At 40.6% G+C, this 24,324-nt stretch overlaps 1 protein-coding gene across 1 annotated transcript; it reads left to right on the plus strand.

Moving 5' to 3' along the window:
- Positions 1-4,695: 4,695 nt before the first annotated feature.
- rims4 (regulating synaptic membrane exocytosis 4) lies at positions 4,696-24,258 on the plus strand. The gene is made up of 6 exons (XM_012829357.3): positions 4,696-5,655; positions 14,770-14,908; positions 18,363-18,475; positions 18,585-18,686; positions 18,899-19,038; positions 20,552-24,258. The coding sequence occupies exons 1-6, from the start codon at positions 5,559-5,561 to the stop codon at positions 20,768-20,770; spliced, it is 810 nt and encodes a 269-aa protein (XP_012684811.1). The 5' UTR covers positions 4,696-5,558; the 3' UTR covers positions 20,771-24,258.
- Positions 24,259-24,324: the final 66 nt, after the last annotated feature.

Genomic DNA, 24,324 nt, shown 5'->3' on the forward strand with positions numbered 1-24,324 from the left:
ATTTGCGCTTGGATGCAGGGCACAGTATGGTGATAAATCTTTGTGAGGTTTGGCAATGATGCAGGAGACTTACCTTGTTTCTAGGTCAGCCTGAAACATCTTACTTGAGAGAGGGAGAGAGAATGAGAAAGATATAATTATTCTCTGTCATATACATGGTACTGTAGGTCTACTGTACTGGGATCTGTTGATACATGTGTGGGAAAATCTTAGGTACGCTTTGGACCCTGGCATACTGGAGGGAGCGAGAGAGGCTGTTACATTGGGGAGAGGCGTTCTGAAAGACAATTCAATGTCACGTATGTATTACCCAAGAGGCCACGCCATGCCTAGGTTGTCTCAGACATTCACTAATGAAACACAGGCATGCTGTGTCCTTTTCTTGTCTCCCAGCACTGGCTAATACAACAAAAGAAAAATCCCACCATGCCCTTTCTTGTAGTCAGGCAGAGTAAGCACAAAATACTCTGAAATGATTTATGTTGGCTTCTCACCAAAATCCCAAAGCATCAGCAGCCAATGAAGAGCTGAAGTGAGTCCCTTTCATCGTAATCACAAGACTCAGGTAAAGATTTTGCTCACCGTAAGGTAGCACATGCAATCCACCATGTATCAGAGATATTAGTCTTGAATGGGTCGAAGCCCTGGGAACACCTTAATGACTTTTTCAGAGCACCACACCAATTTCTGCCGTGCCATGGGGAAAACAAACGGTGATAGTGAAAGAACCCAGCTGGGGGAGGAAAGATCAATAATCAATATCAAATACACTCTCTTTTAACCCATCATGTCAATACACCACCTTTTCCATCGATTGTGCAATTTCTCTTTCATTTAGCCACAAAGTGAGTCAGGCCAGCCATCTAAGATTTTGATGAGCTGTGGAGAAACACAAACAGCATCAGACAACACATTCTTATGAGAATGAACTGTGGTTTGAGAAAATGACACATTGAGCGGAGGACAAATGGAAAATAAGAGCAAATACGACATGAATACCTTTGAGCATAAGTGATGTAGACGTCAGTGCTGATATGACAAAATGAAACACTTTAGTAGTTCTCATTGGAACTCTGTACAGAAGCTGTGAAGCTATGGCAGCAAACAGAGGAGTCCAGTGGCATGTAGACGCTGTTGAAAAGTGAGGCACTTGAGGCAAATAGAGTTTGACTTCACAGGCAGTAATGGTGGGTGACGCCATTTTAGTGTGACTGCTTGTTTCATCCCCTCCTGCTGGGGCATGATTGCGCTTTATGACCCCCACCCGCGTCCTTTTTTCCCAAGCAGTAAGTGAAGTGCCAGCCAAATAGAGGAGTCGCCCAGAATTTGCTGAAGGCTCATCTGTCCACGCGGAGACCAAAGAGTTGTGCATTTAGATTCCAAGAGCAATCTCACCCAGCCACTGTTTCGGTGTCCTGTGCTTCTCTGATCAGGTGCAATTTGTCAAATGCTCAGTGTGAGGAGAAGGGTTACGTACCCTTAGATCTTTTCAACTTGGTCGACACATGTCCTCAAACAGGACCAACACTGAAACCATCACAAACCTAGGATTAGGTACATAAGATATAGGCTGGCTGGAGAGGCCAGTAGTTATTGTTTTTCTGTCTGTAAGAGTTGGATAATCTGTTATGTGACTATCAAAAGTGAGTTAGGGGTGAGGCAGGAGTCTTCAGTTCATCAAAAAACATTTGGTTATTATAGTGCGTAGACACAAAATGGGAGGGCATCAGAAAGCGAAGAGAGAATAAAACTCAGACCTGTACAATGGCAAAAATAATATTTCACTGGGGAGCATATTAAAAATGGGGGCAAAATGATAGTTACGGATTACATATTCCTTGGACATCAAAACAAGTAATTGTTTTATAATATGTATTAAGTATACAAATAAATAAAAAGGCACTTTTGTATGTGTAAGGTACTAAGGCACCAAAACAGTGATGATGAATGGAAGATTACCATTTATAAACACAGTTACAGTAATGCAGTAGTTTGTTAACTGTAATCGTCCATTTTAAGGTTCCCTTCATTAACATTAGTTAATGTAGTAATGGATATAAACAAAGCATTACTGTCAACAAACATCCCACAAAATCAAGTACTGTTGCTCATGCGTTTTTAATGTCAACCCATCAACATTAATGCAGCAGTTGACGTTAATAACATTAACTACAGGACTTTTATGGCATGATTCAGGATTTAATGGTTTGTTTATATTCATTAATACATTGTTATGTTAATCAAAGGGAACCATACTTCATGTGAGGACAATCTTTCAAATCCAATCCATGAGAAGAAAATGGATATTTTATACCACCACATTCATGGTGGTCTGCTTTAGCACGGAGAGAAGCGTTACGGTAGTTCCTGTTATTCAGTCGTATAAGGTTTGTCTGATGCCTGAAATATATGTCATTGTCTAAACTGTTGTGAAGTAGCCTGTCATATACGGGATCTCAGTAGCCTGTGGACAATGGTGACTCACAAAGTTCAGGTGTCTCTGAACATGCTTTTACTTGACAGGATAGTTTCTCTCAGGCTAGGATTTTCTATTCATCATTTTCTTGATCTGGTCAATATTAAGGGAAATTTTGCTTCACATAAAATGTAAATATGAAATTATGACTGTTTTAGGTAGGGCAATAATATAAAATCTATGTATGGTGAGAAATGTCTTAACCATATACCCTCAGATGGGGTGAGTATGGGATTTCAAACTGGACCGCCCTAAAAAGGCTTTACTTCTGAGTGTGGATTACTCTGGAAAAAAGTAAAAGTCGTTTTTTTCCCCTTTTCCTTTCAATCTAAGACCAGACCGTGCCACCTAAAAGTCTGCGGGCATTCTGAGACATCAGAAGATCCTGGCCTCTCAAGACTGACCCAAGAACAGACACTGAAGTCTTACCAGTGACAGGGCGAACAAAATGAGAGGAATATCCATAATGCTTCTGCAAATGTTGTTATGAAAAGCTGTTAGGAGGATTGGCCCATGCACACAATGTTTGCCAAAGCCTTTAAGTGGATTTTGAGCTTGTGTGATGGACAGAGGACTCTTGCGGGGCGGAATCCTTGATGGAATCAGACAGCATTGTGACAGAGGCCACTCTGTTAAATAAAACACTGGGCTGTGCCTGAATAACCAACGACATCTTAAGATGGCAGTTGCTTTCAGTAAAGAACCAGGTGCCATGACAAAGAGACTGAACCATAAAATATTCCCCACGTACAATACCAAACACCTAACCTTTTTTAAGGAATTTTAATGGAAGCTTACATATTCATCCTCATGTAAATCTTTTGAATGTTCCAGTATAATGTTATCATATGTATTATTTAAATTCATAGAATTGGAAATGGGTTATCAAATAACAATAAAGCCCCCCCCCCCCCCCCCCCCCAACTGTTGTTCCCTCTGCATGACACTGTGAGTAATGCTGTATAGGCACTCATCCATCTGTGTGGCTGCTCGTGTGTCTGTCCAGCAGAAAGCGCCTGTCTTCTGACAGGTTGAGCTCCCGCAGCCTGTGTGGGCCTGTCAGGACAGATCACCATCAGATGCTGACCGTGTTATCGAAGAATGATCCCATCCCTGCAGATTCTGGTTTCTCGACTCACCACCTCTCTCCCGTGGGCTGCTCGGAAATTAAAGCCACATAGCAAAAGGTCACTGCGTTTGTATGGAGGCATGACACGGTGTAGGGAACACAGGGCGGTGGGCATGTACTTGTCAAACCAATTAGCTTTGTCAGAGTCACATTGTATACTTTGTATTTCGTGTCAGGGTGTAGTATATGTTTAATTAAGTTTCTGTTAGTGTTTATAGTCTTAGAGAGAATGAATGGAGATCTAAATAAACAGTGGAATCATAGTTTAAAGTCCAGGTTTTGTTTTTCTGTAAAGACATTCAAATTGCACAGAAATGTTCCTTCTACGTAGTAACCTTGGTCTATGTACTAACCACCATGACGTGCACACAGTTCCAATGAAACATTATTTTACTTCCTTTAGGACCTAATTTCCTGCGTGGATCAGGATGTCTTATCTCTGTGTGCATCACTCCAACCTCTCATTCTCAGTTAGAGAGGAGAATAAGGCCTCTGTGGCCCACCTACTCTTTCTCAAAATGTGAAATAAAATGAATACAATTATTATTACTTGATATTTAAAATGAAAATATACTGAAACATGCTCAGTGTGAGAATAGTGGATTACTAAAATGAACACAGACATATCCAACTAAGTGATTACAGACCTTTGCAATATCTTCTGTTTCTAGGTGATGAAATGTGCAGTGGAAGTCTCAGTAAGGCCCAGGTAAAATTATTAGAGTCATTAACTATAACCTCTCCACAGGTATTATATGCCATTTTAGTTGGGGGGTTTTTCTCAGAAAAGAGTCATCTCAATTATTTTTACAGTGGTTGACAGGGTTTTTATACTCAATGTTTTTTCTTCACCTGTTTCTATATCCTTACCTATGCCAACTGTTGCTGAGACAAATACTGTGAGAGGAGGTATAATATTGTCTTAGCATACCACCCTGGGAATGCTTGAAAATCCGCTCTCATCAAAGATTGCTGATGTTATACTGCCCTGTTTATTCTGTCATCTTTCAGTAGTCAAGTGATTGGGAGATGGAGTGGTGAAATATGAGGAAATGTGCATAAGGAGGGGAGAGAGAAAGGGAGAGGGGGGAGAGAGAGAGCAGACTCACAGTCATGGTACTAAGAGGTTGCTACGGACTCAGGACACACCCAGATTCCCATAGCTGTCGTCCTATTGGAGGAGCCTCAGAATCCCAGTAGCAGCTCTCGATGACTCCTCCTATTTTTGCTTCCACAAAGGACTCATCAGTGAATGAACTGAATCAAGCACTAGCTGTTGAGATAGTAAGAGCCTTTCACCCTCTCTTTCTCGCTCTCTCTCCATCTGTCTCTCTTTCTGCCTCTCTCTCTATGTATGACGGGTTGAATCTTTCAGGGCACAGAAGGGGAGTTTAGTGCGTGAAGCCACAGCAACAGATCATGCTCTCTCGACAAGACATGCTCCAAAACAGAACAGCACCATCACCTGACAAGTGATTGTTTTCCACTCTGTCATCTCTCCTTGTTCCAGACATTTCAGCCTTGTGTGGCCAGTTTTCCCTCCTGATCTGAGACCTGTGGACTAACACAAGAGGAGGAGAAAGAGGACGGAGGGAAACGCAAGCATCTGACAACAAACACACCTGCCCAAACAGAGTAGTAGAAGTCGGACGCTCTGGGTAACTTTGCCCTACCCACGCCAAAAGGGGGAATACACAGCACTGGAGACAACGCCATTGGAAACAAGGAGTAATAAAAAAGGGGGATTTTTTTTTTTTTTAATTCTTAATTTTTGTTTTTGCAGTATTGTTGTCGTTTTTGTTTGTTTCTGTTTGTTTTTGTTGTTTTGAATCATTTTTCCGTGGTGTGGTGTCGTGAAAGTCTGTCAAGACGCCGCGTGCCGTGCTCCGCGTGAAGAATGCCCAGGCGAGGTTGGCCAAGCCGGCCGAGCCGGCGCCCACTCCAGGGCTCTACATGGAGAGGTCCCAGAGCCGCATCAGCCTGTCTGCCTCCTTCGAGGCCCTGGCCATCTACTTCCCCTGCATGAACTCTTTCGATGAGGACGATGCGGGTAAGCTCTCTGGGGAAAAAAAATATGTCTCCTGTCTGTTCCTCTCCGCCGTCTCAATCTTAGCCCCATCACTGTCCACAAGTATAACTTTGGAAGGGATGACTGTTTGGCAAGGGCACGGCACATTTGGTTGGTGAAGGTTGTGAACTTGGTGTTAAAATCGGCTTCCTTGCAGTTTAGGACTCACATGTGTAGACTGCTGGTGGGCCTTTAACCTCTCATAATAACTGTAGAGAGTAACTGAGAAAACTAGGCATTGGTATACTTTTCATTCATGTGGAGCACTTTGCATTCTGTGTTAGTGGATGCTTTGTTGTAGTTCATAAATAGATGGCATTCAGTTTGTGCACAATTTGTGAAGTGGAAAGCTACATTCTTTTTAAAGCAAGCCCCTTTTAAAAAGTCAGGAGCTACACATGTCGATCAGTTGAATTGGAAAAGGAGACGTTGGTGGTGTGTTAATCTGAAGGACTAAACGGATTTATCTCTCAAAATGAAATGGTTTATCAGTCTCACTCTCAGGGCAAATGGCAAGACACATAAGCACCTCTAGTCTCATAATGAGTGTGCAGCCAGACACAGATACACGTGTACATACATACACACACACACATACATACACAATCAAACTCACTCACTGAATTTCACAGTGCTTTCATATGTACAACATTCTTAACAAGATTCATGGTGTAATCATTACTGCTTTTCTGTAACACAGACTGTGTTACCAGAGCCGTAAGCAGGTGCAAAGAATGGACTGACAGTTGTCAAGCCTGTATATCTCCCTATCTGTGCTCTCAGAAGTGGCAGCAGTACTGATCGCAGGGAGTTGGAAGATAGAGCCAGGACAGCAGACCTAAGTACAAATCACTTCACATCAGTCAGACACATGTCGGATGGACACACACACACATGAAGGCGACACGATGTGCACACTCAAGCATGTTCACATACACACACACACACACACACACACTTGCAAATGAAGGCAAAGGCACATGCAGCCAAACACTTACCAAATGGCTTTCCATTTGACCAAGCTGACATTTATCTCTTGATCATATCCTTGATGATTAGCATAAATCTCATTAATTAGCCTGTTCAAAAATTATAAATGAACAGCATTTAAATTGCATTTCAATTCAAAGTGTTAAATGGCTAATTGCTGTGGGAGGGATACTGAAGAAGCCTGTGCGTAAGCATAGAAGAGCATGGTGATAGACACACACACACACACATACATAGAGCAGACTCGTGCCTGTGATAGATGTTGCCAGCACTGCCTATAACAGTCCGATTGGCAGAAGGCACCATGCAGTTGGGAGCCAGCATGTGGATTATTACCTGTTGAGAGATGTACTTTGGCATTCAGCCGTGATTACATCTCTGAGACTCAGCCTAACCCCTGCCACGTCGGAGCCTGGAAAATCAGAGTATGACGCAAATATTCCTGTGGCCAGCCGGCCTCTGTTTGCCCATCATCGCGTGCCAAAAGGTTCAGGGCAATGAGGATGCTAGCAGTTGGGTGTAACTCATGCTAACAGTGGTGCTGCAATTTGTGGCAAGCGATATCTAATCCACACGATGGAAATGGTAATACTGCTGCTATGATATGACAAAAGGCAAAAAAGAAAGCTACATTAAAACGTGATATCATACTGGCAAAAGAACAGGGACCCATTACAGTATCAAAAGAGATTGCTGGGGATTACTGAGTTCTGCTGGCATTATTGTCACACTAACTTCCTGACTACTAACTACTGCAGTGGCACTGAAATGAATGAAAATGTCACCGCATTCTTATATAACCAACATCCATCAGTCTTCAAGGAAAGGAAATGTTCTACAAATATAGAAACAAATTTGGTCCAAAAGAATGAGATCCCCATATTCTATTCATGATCTCTCAAATTTTTTTGCAGGGGTACTACATAAATCAGCAGGTGCTAGAATAGTTAGTAATTACCTGTCACATCTATCCAAAGGAGACTGAACATTTTGTTCAATCAATCTGTGAAGTCGGAGCAGTGGAATGGTCGGTGTCTCAAGCAGTGCAAAGAGGAGGAGAGAAACTAAAGTCCCTCAGTGGCCATGTTAGAGACATGACCCAGAAAAGTCACGGGGAAAGAAATTAATTTCACCCAAAAGAAATGCCTGCCCCTCTGATAGTGGCCAAATGCATAGGAACCCATTAAATATGTGAAATTTGGCTGCTTTTGACGATGATTTGCAATTAAATCGAGCATCACTCAACTAGGAAGTAATATGCCATAGAAATGACGGAAAACAGTTTTCATAGAAATAATTAAAAAAATATGCGAGGGTGTAATTATTTGGCTAGGGCTTTAATGTGTGCCTGTTTGATTCATTTTACAGTAATGTCTTGGCACATTTGAAAGTCTAGGAAATGTTAAACACTGAATGTTTTGCTTATTATCAGTCATCTGTAGTTCAAGAGCTAAAAATCAGTAACTAAATTCATGTAAAAGAGACAAAATCCCTGAAAATGACTGGCTCAGTCAAATTACTACCCGTGCATCTGCATCTGAAGAACATCTGAGTGATATCAGAACGCCTAAGAAGAAAAGTGAGAATTTCTTCCCCCGGGTGAGCACCTGCTTATGTGAGTTACACAGCATCTTCATAGATGCGATATGACACACATGATGACACAATGATGAAAATGAAGAGAGAAATGCACACATTTGTAAAGGTATGTGTAGTTTGGAAATTTGATTTAGAATGCATTCATAATTACTTCAAAGCTTTCAGGCAATGTTGTTCCTTGAAAGGAAAAATATTTGCAGCATCAAATACAAATGCATACTTCTGTGTTTCCACATATGAAAATGTATGGAGGCACAGTCAGACACATTTGCCACTTTAGAGGCTTGGCCAGATTTGATATCATAATATAACAACACCCTTGGCATGCTCTGAATCTCACGTTTCCACTCAGTGTCCTGTGGCATGCTTGGACACAGTGTTTGCCCACACTCTGCATACACTGTGTGCGTTATGACACCTCTAACTGAGGAACTGTAATCTGTTACGAAAAGAAAAAAATATATATCTAAGAACTTCTTTATGCTTATTAGCACGCCTACGCTGACAGGCCCAAAGAGTATTGATGTCGCTGCTTGGAACACTCGAGCAACAAGGGAAACAATATCCGGCAAATGACTTCATGCCCATACACTCCATAATCTCTGTTGCATAAGGCTCTGATGAATAAAGAACCCAAACTGAGTACGGCTGCGGGCTGATTTAAGTGCTGAGGCGTCCTCTAGCCAGAGCACGTACATAAACATTGACGTGGGTCATGATTTAAAGATCCATTCTTTACAAGCAGGAAGACGCACACGCTCCATCCAATCTCCATGTTCTCTGCATGGCGCCTTTCACACAACACTTGATTGTCAGTTATATGGAGTGCCAGATGAAGCTGGGCTTGACCCCACAGGTTGCAATCATTACGAGGGCTGTGAGAACTTATTTCTCACCTGAGCATCTACTCTGCAAAGATGAACCATAAACCACGAGAGGGTGTAATAGGAAAATGCACCCAGGAGCCTATTTGTGTGAGGTTCTCTTGGATTGGTTGTAAATGAACTGAGCTTTGTTTTTCTGTTCTACAGTCAGGTGAGAAAGTGACTATTTGCTCTCGGAGAAGGGAACCAGCTGGTGGTGTTGACTGTTTTAGACACACACACACACACACAGAGAGAGAGAGAGAGAGAGACACACACACACACATACACTGTAAAACAAGCAATCATGTCTTAGCGTAACTATATAAGTGAGATGCTCTGTTGTTTTGTACGTGGTGGTTGGTGCCTGACGCAGGAAATCAGTCTGTCCCTCAGTAACACTGGCTACCAAGGTGATTTAATGTCCATAGTTATCAAATAAGTTGTAAGGGAGGTGTCTCTATTCCGGGATGCTGGTAGCTACTCATTCTCTATCCTTTGCATCCTCTACATCCTACCATTTTATAAGAAAATAATCACACAGGCTTGCTTCTGAACATGTGAAAGGGTAATGCAATCACAATAATATACAGTAATGCATTTTAAAGACACCACACTTTCCATGAAGAAAGCATTGGCAGTTTAAAAAAAAAAAAAAAGATTCCCAGATGTACATAAGGCCCTGCAATAGCACACCGTTCGTCCACTCACTGCTGTAAACTAAAAGTAGCTTTTCTTCAGAGACCACAATCATTATTCACACTTAAAAAAGATCATGCACATATCTTATGGACTCATAGACTGACACTCAACAGACAATGACATTGAATGCATAGACCAGAGCAAAACACCTTGAACTAAATATTTTAAATGCAACCCAATGTGACGTAAAATGTGTGGCATTCTGTGATTTATTCTAATGAATAATGCGCATTATGTACCAACATGCAGTCTAAACACAGTCTCTGGTCAGTACAAGCTCCTGTCTGACCTTTTAGAAAGCATTGCAAGACGTTAAGCATTTGGTGTGTGTGTGTGTGGTTGTGGTTGTGTGTGTGTGTGTGTGTGAGTGCAAGAGAGAGTGTATGTGTGTGTGTTTTTGTGTGGTTGTGGTTGTGAGTGTGTGTGTGTGTGTGTGTGTGAGAGAGAGAGAGAGAGAGAGAGAGAGAGAGAGATAGAGAAGAGGAGCTCATTCATATGGTCTGTCACACAGGCTAACAGGACTGATGTTTGTTTTGTTGTTGAGCATTTACATAACACGCTCTTATCAGCTTTAGAAAATGGGACTACTTAGGGCTTAACACAATGAACAGTCACGCTCCTGCTCATTCTCCAGGGTCCTGGACCACTTCAACATGAGCAGCTGGGGAAAAAAAATACAGTTATGGCAGATGCAATTTGTTTTAATTCCAATTGCTTCTTTTGCACTCCGTTGTTTTGGACCACTGTTGAGAAATAAGAGAAAATATGTAGCAAATGAAATTGATAGCATTAATTGGTCTTTATAGCACATCTCTACTCTATTCCTGACTCTATCTCATATCAGTAAGCAACTTTGAAGCTTAGTATAGAACCCTAAATAGATCCTTTCTGGCATGTACAACTGACATCTTATGATATGGCATCACAATGGGAAAACATTATTTGCCTAAAAAATATCCAATCCTAAATATTCCTAAATGTCCTATTCTGCTAGCTGTACATTGTGTATGTCCCATTCATTTCATGGTGACATTGATGACATCACTCACAGAAATGCAGAAATCATTTTAGCCTCAGCTATTTCACACTGCACCTCTTCTTCTGCTGCAGAGCTCTTCAAAGTGCCATTGAAATTCTACAATGGGGTGCTCGAAATGAGCTAATATTGCCTAATTGAATATTCATGCTCTGTCACAGTGGAAGAATGTCAATTATGAGGTCAATGAAGTTCTCAAAATGAACATAACAAGCAGAGATATCATTTAGTAATGCTGATAGAGTAGCCATGGCACAGGGCTATATGGCTCTAATTTCAGCGCAGGTATGACAAACCCCAAAATATCACAAGTCTAATTAATACCTCTCTCAGATATTCTCAAGTTGGAGACGTGGAGAAGAACACCCCCGGCCCCTCCAAGCCTCCCCATCTCCAATTATAGAAACTTTATGGTCATTTTTTACATGAGCCATGCAGGCTCATTTCTGCCTGTCATTTATCCTTGAAATAACTCATACAAAATTCATTTTAGGGCAGAATGATGGTGTCACCACAGGAGTAAATATTTGCAGTGATTTGTGGTATTGCCGCAAGTGGTTTGTGTATAGACAGGAAAAAAATAGAAACAGATGGGGGACGCTTGGAAAAACTCTGTGAGGGGGAAAAGCTTAAAAGATGTGTGTTGTACTGGTTTGGTATCTTCAATACAGCCTCTATAAAAGAAAATTATTAAAAAAGATTAAACCAAACAAAGGTTTAGGACCCTTAACATTAACATTAACATTAACATTAATATTCTGATAATGTATTTGTAGCCTGAATGATACAATGTCCTCCAGTAACAGATTGTAGTGGAGCTTGTTGATAACACAGCTTCACCTACAGCCTTAACTCTAAGGAGAACAGAAAAGACAGAGTGATCTATGATGATGACGCCTTTGGGGGTGTTTGGGTAGGGAGGTTGTTGTGAGGTTTATGACTGTATTTCTTCAGCCTGTTACCTTCGCAGATACCATTTTTCAGGATCCTTATGGATCAATGAGTTAAGCAGTACTGACAATTAATCAAACGGTTAATAGGTAATTAATGGCACTGCAGCGAAGAGCCGTATGATGGTTGGTTGATGGGCTGGACTAAACAGAAAATTGATGACCCTGTTTGGGATCAATAACCCCCTTGGCAATAAGCATGCCACATTGGAGTCTATTAGGAAAAATACATTCGCCCCCACAATTCATTGTTTTTTTTTCAGTCATAACTGTTTAGGACCAGGCTATCAGTTATTTTTACTGAAAAAATTGGAATCTCATAACAAAATGAGCTTGTATGAGTTTGTTTATCTTTGTATAATCGTTTGTCTTCTAATACTGGTATTTTGAGTTCCTCTGACATGCCCTTTTACCAAAACATTTTAGAACTGAGTTTTATAGAATTTCAGGCAACAAATTCCTGTGTGTTTGAAATGTAAATCCAGAGTACATTGTGTACATCACTTATAGTACAATATTTGTTAACTGTTGGTACTGAAGGTTAGGATTAGCCCTTTATAACAGAATGTACCTACATGAAAAATACATGGTATGAAAGCCTTAAACACTCAAATTCCTTCAGCCCATCTGGATCTAAAGCTAGGCAAACTTGAAGATTGAGAGATTATGCCATTCATTATAATAATAATAACAAACAAATACAGTGAAATTATCACATTGGTCAAAATAATTAGACTAAGCAAAGACTTTGAAGGTGAATTACAGTGGTGTAAAAATAAGAAGCAATCAAAAAGAGTTGATTGATCACGGCCTCGAGTAAAAATGTATTCATGACGTATATCTAATCATGAATATCAAAGTTGTTATGTAATATTCGTGAAAGCAAGGAAATGCAAGATGTGAAGTAACAGGATATTGAAAATATACCTTATTGCCAGTCTCCTTTCTACTTTGAATTTGTGTCTGTCGTTTGATTAATGAATTCAGCTGGCGTTAATAAATGTGCTTTGCACATTTTTATCCATTCTCCAGGGAGCACTCTAATGAGGCCTACTTGTGCCTGGTCTACATTCCACCGGCTAGAAAAGTTATCAATCTGGTTCAAGAGCTAGATGTCTATGATGCCTTTCTGGTGCATGCTATTATGCACCATCCCTGGAAAATCCTTGCTACATTATACAAGAGTGTAAACATGCAGGAGCCACGAATGAATCACAATTGCTAATTTAGCTGCTTTAAGTGTTGCCTGCACACAAGGGCATCCAGGTTAACTCAAAACACTGATAGATTGGCCTCTTAAAAATAGTAGTGCACTATTTATGTACGTTTATGTTTACTGTTCTCCCTTGAGCTCACATCTGGTCATGCAAACCTTAAATGTGATCATCAGGGTGAAAATCTAAATGCATTTTAATGCACAAATGGGACTCTTTTGCCATCACACCTGTTGAAATGAGAGGATTCTTCCCAGCATCTCTTAATAATCCTGGTTGAAAAGAAAATGATTATCCCCCTAAATCATGCATACAGGTTGGATAAGTATTTCAGTTAGAGACTTGCTCTGAATTTGGCTGGGTTTGTCTCCCATGGCAACGGCATGTCTTTTTGAGGGTCTTTCATGATACAGAGCGTTCTTTTCCCCGTGTTCCTCTAAACCACGTTGACATGGTAGCTGGTATGTGCCACTCCAGCTGACGCCAAATAGCGGAGCTCATTGTGCAGCAAGCAATGTAGGTCATGAGCTTCATACCCAGCATCTAATATGTAAAAAGGAAGACTTTTCAGCACTGCACTCTCATGGACGTGGAGTGTCTCCTTGGGTATTTATCTGAGACAAGCCTTAGTATGCCACAGTTCAGCTGTTAAGAGTGAACGGAAAACAGGCAACCTGTTACATACTGTTCTTTGTCGAGTAGATGAGATACATTTTAGAAGAGGGAAAATCAAAACCTGTGCACACGCACCACTGGACAGAGCTCATTTAAAAGATCTTATATTAAACCATCCCTTTTCTACACAACAGCCTTTCACTGAATGTCTAACAACCATCACTTGTGGATAAATTGCCCACATCTGCTGTTTTAATTGGCCTCAACCGTTGATTTAAAAGACCAAGGAAAGACACTTTGTTTTTACAACTAACAACAATCTGCCATTTTTGTGTGACTGCACTGCATGGAACTCTATTATGCCAAAGGACAAATTGCTCTGACATGAAAAGAATGGTTGTTGTTTAATACTTTCTGTCATTACAGTTTAAGACTGGGTACATTTTTAAAGAATGAACACAAATACAATCATCTGTATATTCAACTACATTATGTATGTCAAATCAAAATGTCTACATTAGAAATTATACACAGGCTTTATAATAATAATATAGTGGGATTTATTTCAAGGTGTCTGTGATCTGATGGGGTTGTGGTTGTGTTTTTGTGACTGATGCCAAGGTTAGAGGTACTGCAAAAATGAAAAGGATGATAAATAACCTTTTATGTTTCATTGTCTGCAAATCGTCATATTCACCTCAGTAAAATGTACGTCTAAACTTTACTCATTTTGGTACAGGAAACATGTGATCTATTCAATTCAGAGCAATGGCATAAACTGTAGATTCAGGCTTTCAGTTGTACCTGGATTTGACATGCAGTAAAGAAATTCAAGCGTAAAACTGTCATGGCGCAAAGATTTCTTCAGCCAAAGTTTGATTTGTTATGCAATATTTATCTTGGAACATGAAATGCTGATACGACAATATGCTAGCCTGTGAAACATCATTTACACCTCTCTAAATTCACTTTTAGCTGATAACTGTTTTCCACTGTAGGTGCTCTGCTGGGTTAATGTTGAGGCATACCTATACGGATGCAGAACATGCACGGGTAACAATACATGCTGCATTCAGCTTTAATAACCTTGTTGACACTTGTGTCTGTTTTCTCTCTTGCTGTCGCAGACGCGGAGGGTCGCAGGCTAAAGGGCATTCAGCGAAGCACAGAGACGGGGCTGGCCGTGGAGATGCCCAGCCGCACTGTGCGCCAGGCCAGCCACGAGTCCATTGAGGACAGCATGAACAGCTACGGCTCAGAGGGAAAGTGAGTCCACTCTCAAATCTCGCACTCCTATGCTCTGTGTGTGCAAGTAGGCTACTGGGATGTCTGTGTTTCGGGCACTGCTGAGTTATATGTCAGATGTTGCTAATGATGACTATTCTATTTTTACTGCTCGGAATTATAGGGCTTTATTGGACTATTCTGTGATTTTCAGGTCCCTGTGGTTTATTCTATTCAGTATTATTTTCAGGCATTTGAGCATCAACCCAAATTTCATTAGTCAGATGAAACCTTATGATTATGAGATCTTGAATTGTAAATTCACAGAATTTTAAAACACACATTTATTCACAAGGCTGCTCTTTTTGCCTGTCACTAACCGTGTTTGATGTGCCATAGATCACCATAGCTCATGTTTTTTTTTTTTATATATAAAAGGCACTTTAATTATTGATGAAATTAGGACCTGGTTTCCTATGAAAAAAATGCTCTTGCCTTTTAGGTTGACAGAGTCATAGCAGTGTAGTCAGTTCAAAGGCAAAAAAGATTATGCAAGCATGTTCAAATATCAGGAAAGGGATTAAAAACAGAAATGCAGAAATGTGGGACTTGCACAAGCTGTGTAGAGTTTCCAGACCGAGTGTTTTTTGTGTAGGCTGAGGGACATCATCTGCTACAGGCAGGTTTCTGAGTCTGGTAGGACACTTGGATCTTTGGAGCTCGACAAGACTTTGAGCTCGACAATATAAACATGCAGATAGGGGTTGAAACAGATGGCTGACTGTAAAACGCACCGTAGACAGCAGCTTAAAGCCTAGCAGAGTTCTGGAATGAGTTCCAGATACTTGACTCTCTTCCAAACATAGGCTGGGCCATAACCATTTTCTGAAAAAAGAAACATGAATCAAACTATCACGAGCTGATTCACTTTTGTAACCATTCACGTTTAGATCTTTTAGAATTTTTTGGAACCTGCAAGAATGTCCTTTGGTTCCACCTCAGGAAACTGAGTTGTCCCGTGGGAACTGAAGGCACTGGAAGACCAGAGCCAGCACAGCACTCTGCAAATAGATTCAGATGCAGAATTGTTACGTAACACCTACGGCTACTTTGGCAGGAAAGTGACATCAGCAGGGAGAAATCAACCTCATTGAAGCTGGATTACTGGGAATTGAACGTGGAGGGAAGATTAGACTTTTGGTGCAGGCTGGATATTTTACAATATCATACTGAGTCTCCAGAATCTCTTGAATACATAACAACAAAGTACGTCTGTCCATAAACAGTCTTTTTAGAATGACGACCAAACAACAAATAGGTTCGGTGCTCCATCTCGCGAATAGAAACCTTCACAGTTCCTCGTCCTTTTCCTGCATTTAGCCAATGTGTTTTTGTGTGTGTTTGTTTGTGCGTGTGTGACTGTGCTTTTGGGTTTCTATGTTTACATGATTATGTTTTGTGTATGTCCGTGGGCGGGTTATGCCACTATGCTTTAAAACCAGTGCATAAAACCAGTGTAAAAGGGGGTCATGAGGAGATTACTACAGTACCATGAATAATCTCTTTTTATGTTTCTTATAAACTATAGGCTGCGTTCCACTTTTATGCTATTTCATAAACCATAGACTGTGTAAGGTTGTTTATCTTTCCCAGATATGAGTATGTGACTGCAATCAGCTGGAGAGAATTCAAAGCATCTCCACTTTCAGTATGTAGTCTCATTTCCTTTGGAATGTAACATGAAGAACATTGGCTCTTTGTCATGCAGGAATAAAAAGAACCACATTGCTTCTGTATTTGGCCCAGGATTCCCTTTAGAAATTCAGACCTTGACACCGTGGCAGTAATGAGGCATGCTGATTACATGCAAATGTTTGTTTTAATCAGGCACACCAGCAGCCCTTATTCAAGCTTTACAAAACGAAGCCACTGATCACGCTGTAATTCTGCGTTGTTTACACCTATGTTATTCAGGTCAAATGCTTGTAATAAAATGATCGCTATTTCCTCCCGTGTCACTAAATGTCCCTGTAGCAGGGGACAGACAATATGTGTCACAGGGCCACAGGGTGCGAAATGACACAAGTCAGGCCTGGTTTCTTTTGTCAGTCCCCTCATTAGAGTGGAATGAGACTTTAATGGGTGTTGCTCTTGGTGTGGCGTCTCCTAAGGAGGCTCGGCATGCAGCTGGAGAATGATAGGGCTAAGATAGATGAGTGAGGAAGAGGAGTTCTCCTGAGACCTTCTGCCTGTCCAAATATGTGGCAGCTGGTGCAGACCATCCCAGCAGCGCCGTAAAAATAGACCGGCGAGGAGAAGAGTGAAGAGAGAGAGAGGGAGAGAGAGAGCAACGAGGATGAAGAATTGAGGTCAAAACCACAGTGAGGAAATTAATTACGCACCTTCAACACTCCAGTGAGCCTCCCTACACATATGCAGAAGGAGAGAGAGAGAGAGAGACAATGGCGAGCAATATCCTTTGGCAGAGAAGAGCACGACACACACACACACACACACACAAACCCCACACAGTGACACACACTCACAGTCACACATGAGGGAGGGAGCAGTGGTCATTTCACAGAGGCTGATTTTTAAAACAATCGATTGGATTCAACTGTACTATATTGTGTTTTAGACTGAGCTAAAAATCACTACCCAACATTGAGGGATGAATCAATCTTCAGATAAGACTTAATTTGTCAGTGGCTGCTGTCATCTTTGTGTTTGTCAAGGCTGGGATGATAAACGAGATCAATTCAGTTACATCAAATCCAAAATTGTATTGTATACCTTTAAATATAAGATATGTGTTACATACATTTCCCATCATATGCTTGAGGCTGCTAAAACACTGCACGCATTTTACCTCTTCCCCCCCCCCCAAACAAAGCTGTGAGACGGATTAAATGGTGTCCACTGAGGGAAGCTGAGCACCTCACTCTCCCTCTGAATCAGCCTTCTCCGTGCGCCTGAGCTCAGAGCGTGCGGGATAAAAGGCACCTGTGCCACAGTGCCACTCGTCTGTCGCTTTGCCACCCTGTGTACTGCGCCCCTATTGGGGCCTGGACACGCTGCCAGAAATCACATGTCCAGTAATTCCCTTAATTCATTCTCCAGGCTGCCTTATCTGCTCTCCAGAGCTGGCCCCTTGCCAGCGGGCCTTTTTATGTGGCCCAGGCCCGTATCGCTCACACAGAGGGCCCCAAACACTCCTGCCTCATTGTCAGACATCATTAAGCTCGAAATCGGCTCGGGTTGCATAAGAGGACCCAGCGGCTCGACCACCAGTGTAATTCCACGCTTGCATTGTCTGACTGTCTGTCGATACTGTCACATAGAGAGGGAGAAAATCTGCTTTGTATCACTTGCATGGGAATTGTACCCAAATATTGTCACAAACCCCATTTGAAAGTATTTAGCTGGGGCTGAAACTGTAAAACCCTTTGAGTGAAAATGTGGAAATAGAATGGTCCTTTCTCTTCTTTTCCTGTAGTCTTAATTACTCTGGCATGTGCCTGGCCTCTGATAACCAGTTCAGTGACTTCTTGGACGGCATGGGTCCAGCCCAGTTTGTAGGCCGACAGACTCTGGCAACAACCTCAATGGGTGAGAAAAAAGAGAATGGTGGAAAAAGAGCAGATAAATGATACATCTGGAACATTTGGAATAATATATTTGAAAGGAAACTGAACTGATTTTTGAGTGCTCATTTCAGGTGATGTTGAGATCGGCTTGGCAGAGAGGAATGGACAGCTTGAGGTAGAGGTAATTCAGGCAAGAGGGCTCACGATGAAGCCAGGATCCAAAGGGCCTCCAGGTAAAGTATAATCTTATAGACATCCAGGTGAAATGTAGTGTTATAGTAGACATACTGTATGTTAAAGTAAATAAACATTATTTCGTAATGTTAACAGTGCATAGTTAACAACCTTACATTTGGATAAATGGGTAAATCTCATACTTTATGTGTTCTGTTCAACAAGAAATTTGTGTCTAATTCTAAAATCCTTTTTTTCCATCCCTTGGTAGCGGCCTATATAAAAGTTTACCTACTTGAAAACGGTGTCTGTGTAGCCAAAAAGAAGACCAAGAGAGTGAGGAAGTCCCTGGATCCTCTCTACAATCAGGTCCTGGTCTTCACAGAGAGTCCCCAGGGAAAGGTTGTGCAGGTAAAGAAAATACTCTACTCACCGCACATGAGTTCCAAAGTGACTTGCAGCATGTACCTGGTATGTACAGTACACTACAGAATATCAGGGCTGGACACATTTTATTTACAGATGTTTCCACCCTTTGCCAAAATTCAGCATTAGGCCTACTGTAGATATCTGCAAAGGCATGATATCTGTACTGACCAAAGAGAGTAATAAGTGGCAAATGCTTCCAGTGTAATTGAAGTTAGGCCACACATTTTTTTCTCTCCAACAGCCCAGCCCAGTTTTTTGTTAGTTCCCAGTTGCAATCTTTACATCCAGAAGGCATCTCATCCAGCTTCCACTGCTCTTCAATATTGGCGTCAGATTCTTTTGAGAGATGGTCGATTAAATTAGGTCTCATCTACGCAGTTGCAGTCAGTGCAGTTGCAGTCAGTTGCAGTCAACAGTTTCCAACATTTATACATATTCAGTTTTCAAATGAAAGCTGTCATGTTCACTAAACATGTCACGATTGAAATGAAAAGTTATGTAACACTTCAATTTACTTTATCTAAACTCAAACAATAAATGTGGTATCTGCCTTGCCTAGCAACAGATCTGATGGAAATAATGCTACAGCCATAGTTACTGGCTAGGTATCTGTGTCAACACTTGTTGAGCGGGCATAAATAGACAATCTGAGGACATCAGTAATGGATAACTACAGTCTAGTCGAATCATTCAGGTTAAAGGTAAAGCAAAGTGCCCAGCTAAACAGTCACGTTCAGCCAACAACTTGAGAATAATTGCAAATGTCTTGTCAATGAATAATTTCACCTTGCACATTCCTCTTCAGCATTCTGTCCAGATACATTTCTTATTCTGGGAGTCTTGGCTGGAGAACAGAGAAATGGATTGAATGTTTTATTTTTGGTGTCGGAGAAAATATGGGAATGTTAAACATTCATCTAAAGTATTTTTTGTTCCCGCTGGAGAACATTTATTCCTCTTTGTCCAAGCAAACGTTAAACACTTAAACAAAACCCAGCCCTTCTTTTAGGGAGGAGGGTGTGTATCTGTGTCTGGAGAGGATGACTGATAATGACAATGGGTCAGTTGTAAACATACTAAAGAGGACGAAACCCTTATATGGTAAACAGTGGCGTCCAATAAATAGCAGTTTGACTTTATTTACATGTACCTTACTGTACAATATATCAGACAGTTCTGTCTTATAATAAATAGATAGAGATATAACTAAGCAGATGGATAATTCATTTAATGAAGAAACACGACTTTTGCTGCTATTGTGCTTTGTGTTATAATGCATGCATGCATTGAAAAGAGACAAAAAAAGATTTTGGAAGATAAAAACAATGCAGTGCAATTGAACAGAATTTGACAATCACCATGATATTAACAACAAGATATCTGCCATAGCAGGAACTTGTCAAAGCATGTACACACAACTTCAATGTGAATTGTTGAACGAAATTTGAATGAAAATACAATGCTCATTTCATGACTTGTGACTATCCCCTCTCAGGTTATCGTCTGGGGCAACTACGGCCGAATGGACCGCAAATGTTTCATGGGTGTGGCTCGCATCCTCTTGGAGGAGTTGGATTTGACCACGATGGTGATTGGCTGGTACAAGCTGTTCCCCACCTCCTCCATGGTGGACCCCATGATGGCGCCACTGATGCGCCACTCGTCCCAGCTGTCGCTGGAAAGCACAGTCGGACCTTGCTGTGACCGATCCTAAGAGTGACGGTGCACGACGACTCTGGATCTTTCGCTGCGCTCCCCACCCCTCTTTTTTGCGGGCCCTTGGGGTGCCTCACCTTCAGAGTGTGCATCACTGCAATGCAGGACTCTGGGTGTGCCTAGGCACAAACCTACAGTACAACAAAAGCCACCTTGCATTGTCTGGAGGGAGATAAGGTGGAGGGAAAAATGAAAGTAAATCACAATGAAGGTGACTTGGGACAACTGTAGGACTTGAGCACACTAATGTTCTTCATCTGGGCTTGTCGTGTGCTTTTCTTTTTTTCGTTGTTTCAGAGGCAAGGCCTCAGAGTTGAATCTTCATCTGTTTTTGCTCATGTTAAGTGCACAGAAAACAGAAAGATGATGAAAAGGAGTCCTGAACATAAAGCCTGTGGTGTCTAAGGAGACATCTTATTCGTATGGGACAAGCATGTGCCATATAAAAGTTGAATTGGGCTCCAAGAATTTGTGAGCAGCCAACCAACACAGCTAAATACCCAGTTTTTATAAAAAGCAGGCTCTCTTCTCGTTTCCTGCACAACAGTAGGCTACATGAAATGATCTGGAAAAATTCAAAGTGATGACAGTCTTTGGTTGACATGAGGATACAAGGTTGGTTCTGAGTTGAAATGTAGTTTGCTTTTTCTTGCTCTATTCCTTGCTCTTTTCCTCATTTTACTGTGCCAAATATCCAGCAAGTGTCTTTGCTTTGTATCATGTGCCACTTATGAAGGTTAACTAGGGATCTGAAACTTCAGCTATCTTCAGAGAATGTGTTATCGTTCATCGCAGATGTTTAGACTGGTGTAATACATAAAACATGATTTGTTTGAGGAATGTCTCAAAATAATATTAGGTATACATAGAAATCTATATATATATACAGTATATACAGTAAATATATATTTGACACACTAATGTATACCTTGAGGATGATGTAGAATATTGATTGATTATCGAATGAGTTGGTTAGATTTGGGCACTTTATGACAAATGTTTTTTTTTTTTATTATTATAACAATTAACCAGGTTTTGAGTGAGCCAAAGTGCTGTTATTATTTGGATTATTTCTCCTACATGGGAAATGCAGCACTTTTAGTAGCATTGCAAGCTAGCATTAGGTTGTAGCATTAGCATGGTAAATATGTTTAGCTTGAAGCTAATTAAAAATTCGCACGACAGGAAACAGATTGAAGTATGGTAGATTTTATGGCTTTTTCTCAAAGGTTGTGGAGAAAATATGTAGCAGAAAAAAAGTATCTCAGTTTTTCACTGCAATACTGATGTAGTATTTGTCAAACTGGAGTCATGTTTGTAGGTATGAATGTGTCTTGTTCCGAAACACTGAGTCAAAGAGCAGTATTTGCCATGTCCTTTTGCATTTTCGTGGAAACCAAGAGCCATGTATTGCAGATGAACATCTGCTCCCTAAGGCTTGACAAAACATATTGAGTGTCATTTTGTAAGTCCATTGAAAATGTATTTGTACAGAAATCATGAAACAGAGAGATCCTTTTTTCTTTTGAGACACAGGACAGCTTCAGTATTGTGTGCACCAAGAACAAAGGGACCTTGGTGAAGTGACATCATACTGTATTAACATTTTCTTTTGAGTACAACTGTTATGTAAGGGAAGAAAAAGCAATATGATGCAGTGATGTTAACAGCCATTAAGATGTGTCACATCCCGTTTCTTCAAAGAGGATATGACAAACCTATGATTATAATGCTGTGAAGTCATGTTTGTCTTTGGGGTAACAAAGTGCTTACCGTTTACCTGGTACAAAAGCAAAACAAGCACCAGGAAGCTGAATCCACTTAAGCTTAGCTTAAGTCTGTCTGTATAAGGACTTGTGCAGTAATTTCCCCGCCTCATCAGCACTGTCCGGTTAGTCCTTTCTAAGGCAGTATGTACCCTTTTTGTGAAGTGTGCTAGGTACAGGACTCGTCTATGAAGGGTTCAAATGCCATAAGATTAAAGAAAAGCCAAAATAGCAGCTAGCATTCTCTGTCATTAGCAAGCAACACCAGCTTTATAGTGTATGTACACAATAATGTTAATATTTCTCACTTGAATAGACTCACAAGGTGTTTTTAGATGCACTATATTGTATCTTGAGAGAGATTTCAGTTTTCATGACTTCAAACACATCAGAGGTAAATGGTTAAATTGGTTGATCGTTCATACCATTTTGAAAGTACTTAATAAAAATGAAACTAATGTTGAAATAGAGATAGGGCTAGGATTATAAGAGGCATTTGTTTATTACACAGTGAGTTGAAATGATGAATCTTTGGCTTTGAATCTTTGTGATAGCAAGGTCAATTTGCGATGGCAGTGAAAATATCATCGATCATGTCCTAAGGTGCAGTCATTGCTAGGCACTGTAAGAACAGACTCACATGAATGTTAATGAATTAAGATAATTCAAGGGAAGGCACCAAACTAGCTCTGTATTGTATTATTTGTTTATACTTTTGAATGACAAATGTTTGTAAAGCACTTGCCAGTTTGGGTACAACAAATATCTCTAATTTGTATCTGATCAGAAGTAGCCAACACTGGCATATTCTGCACTGTTTATACACCCATACACAATCGTCTGTAGCTCTGAATCAAGCAAGACAATTAAATTGCCATATAGCAAACAATTTCATATTGTCTAAATCAGTTTTGAAGCAGAAAAAAAAATCTCAATCAGTGCCAGTGGGATACAGCATTGATCAATGTGTTGACCCACTGACAACATTACTATGTTTATGACATGACTTTTAAGTATGGCATCTAGGAATACAAGATGTGGAGTATCTTAAGATCTCTCAGATGTCGCACTGGCATTTTTTCTATAACCAGTACAATATCTTGAAAGAAATTCTACCAATAATGTATTTAAAGACCCAGAACAATTCATGGTGTGGTGACTTAATTACAACAAGCCATTTCACAATTAGAAGCCTTAACATTTAGAATACTACCCGGTATTTAAGACCTTAAGATTTTCAGGATTGTAATACAATGGAACAGCAGAACAAAAAAAAACCTATTGTTGTTTATCATGTTAAAATTACATGCATTCTGCTCCTCGCTCTCGCTCTTTTTCACGGTGTTGATGTACACTGTCAGATTTAATGTGTTGTCCTAAGAGTACATCTTTAAAGGTGGAAGACACTGTTTTCTGTTTGTTTAAAAAGGTGGAAGACACTGTTTTCTGTTTGTTGTCAATAGCCACTGAACATATCATTAGCCTCAAACTGAGGTATGCGATATTGAAATCCAAAACATGATTTTGAATTGGAAGCTGTGATTTCTTTTTTAGAGGATGCACTACTACACCGTTTTGGGGTCATTATTATATTGTAGATGTACATTGAGTATTTGAATCATGAATATATATTACCAAAACAATGTCATTGTTCAGTAATGCACAATTTCCATGTATTGTTTCTTTGGTTCTAAAGAGTCAATAAATAGTTTACTGCTAATTAATGCGTATGTTGAAGATGCCTATTCACCCACATCCTGCACTCATGAAAGAAATCAGGCATCAG

This window comes from Clupea harengus, chromosome 5, assembly GCF_900700415.2.
Source record: "Clupea harengus chromosome 5, Ch_v2.0.2, whole genome shotgun sequence".
NCBI classification, from domain to species: Eukaryota; Metazoa; Chordata; class Actinopteri; order Clupeiformes; family Clupeidae; genus Clupea; species Clupea harengus.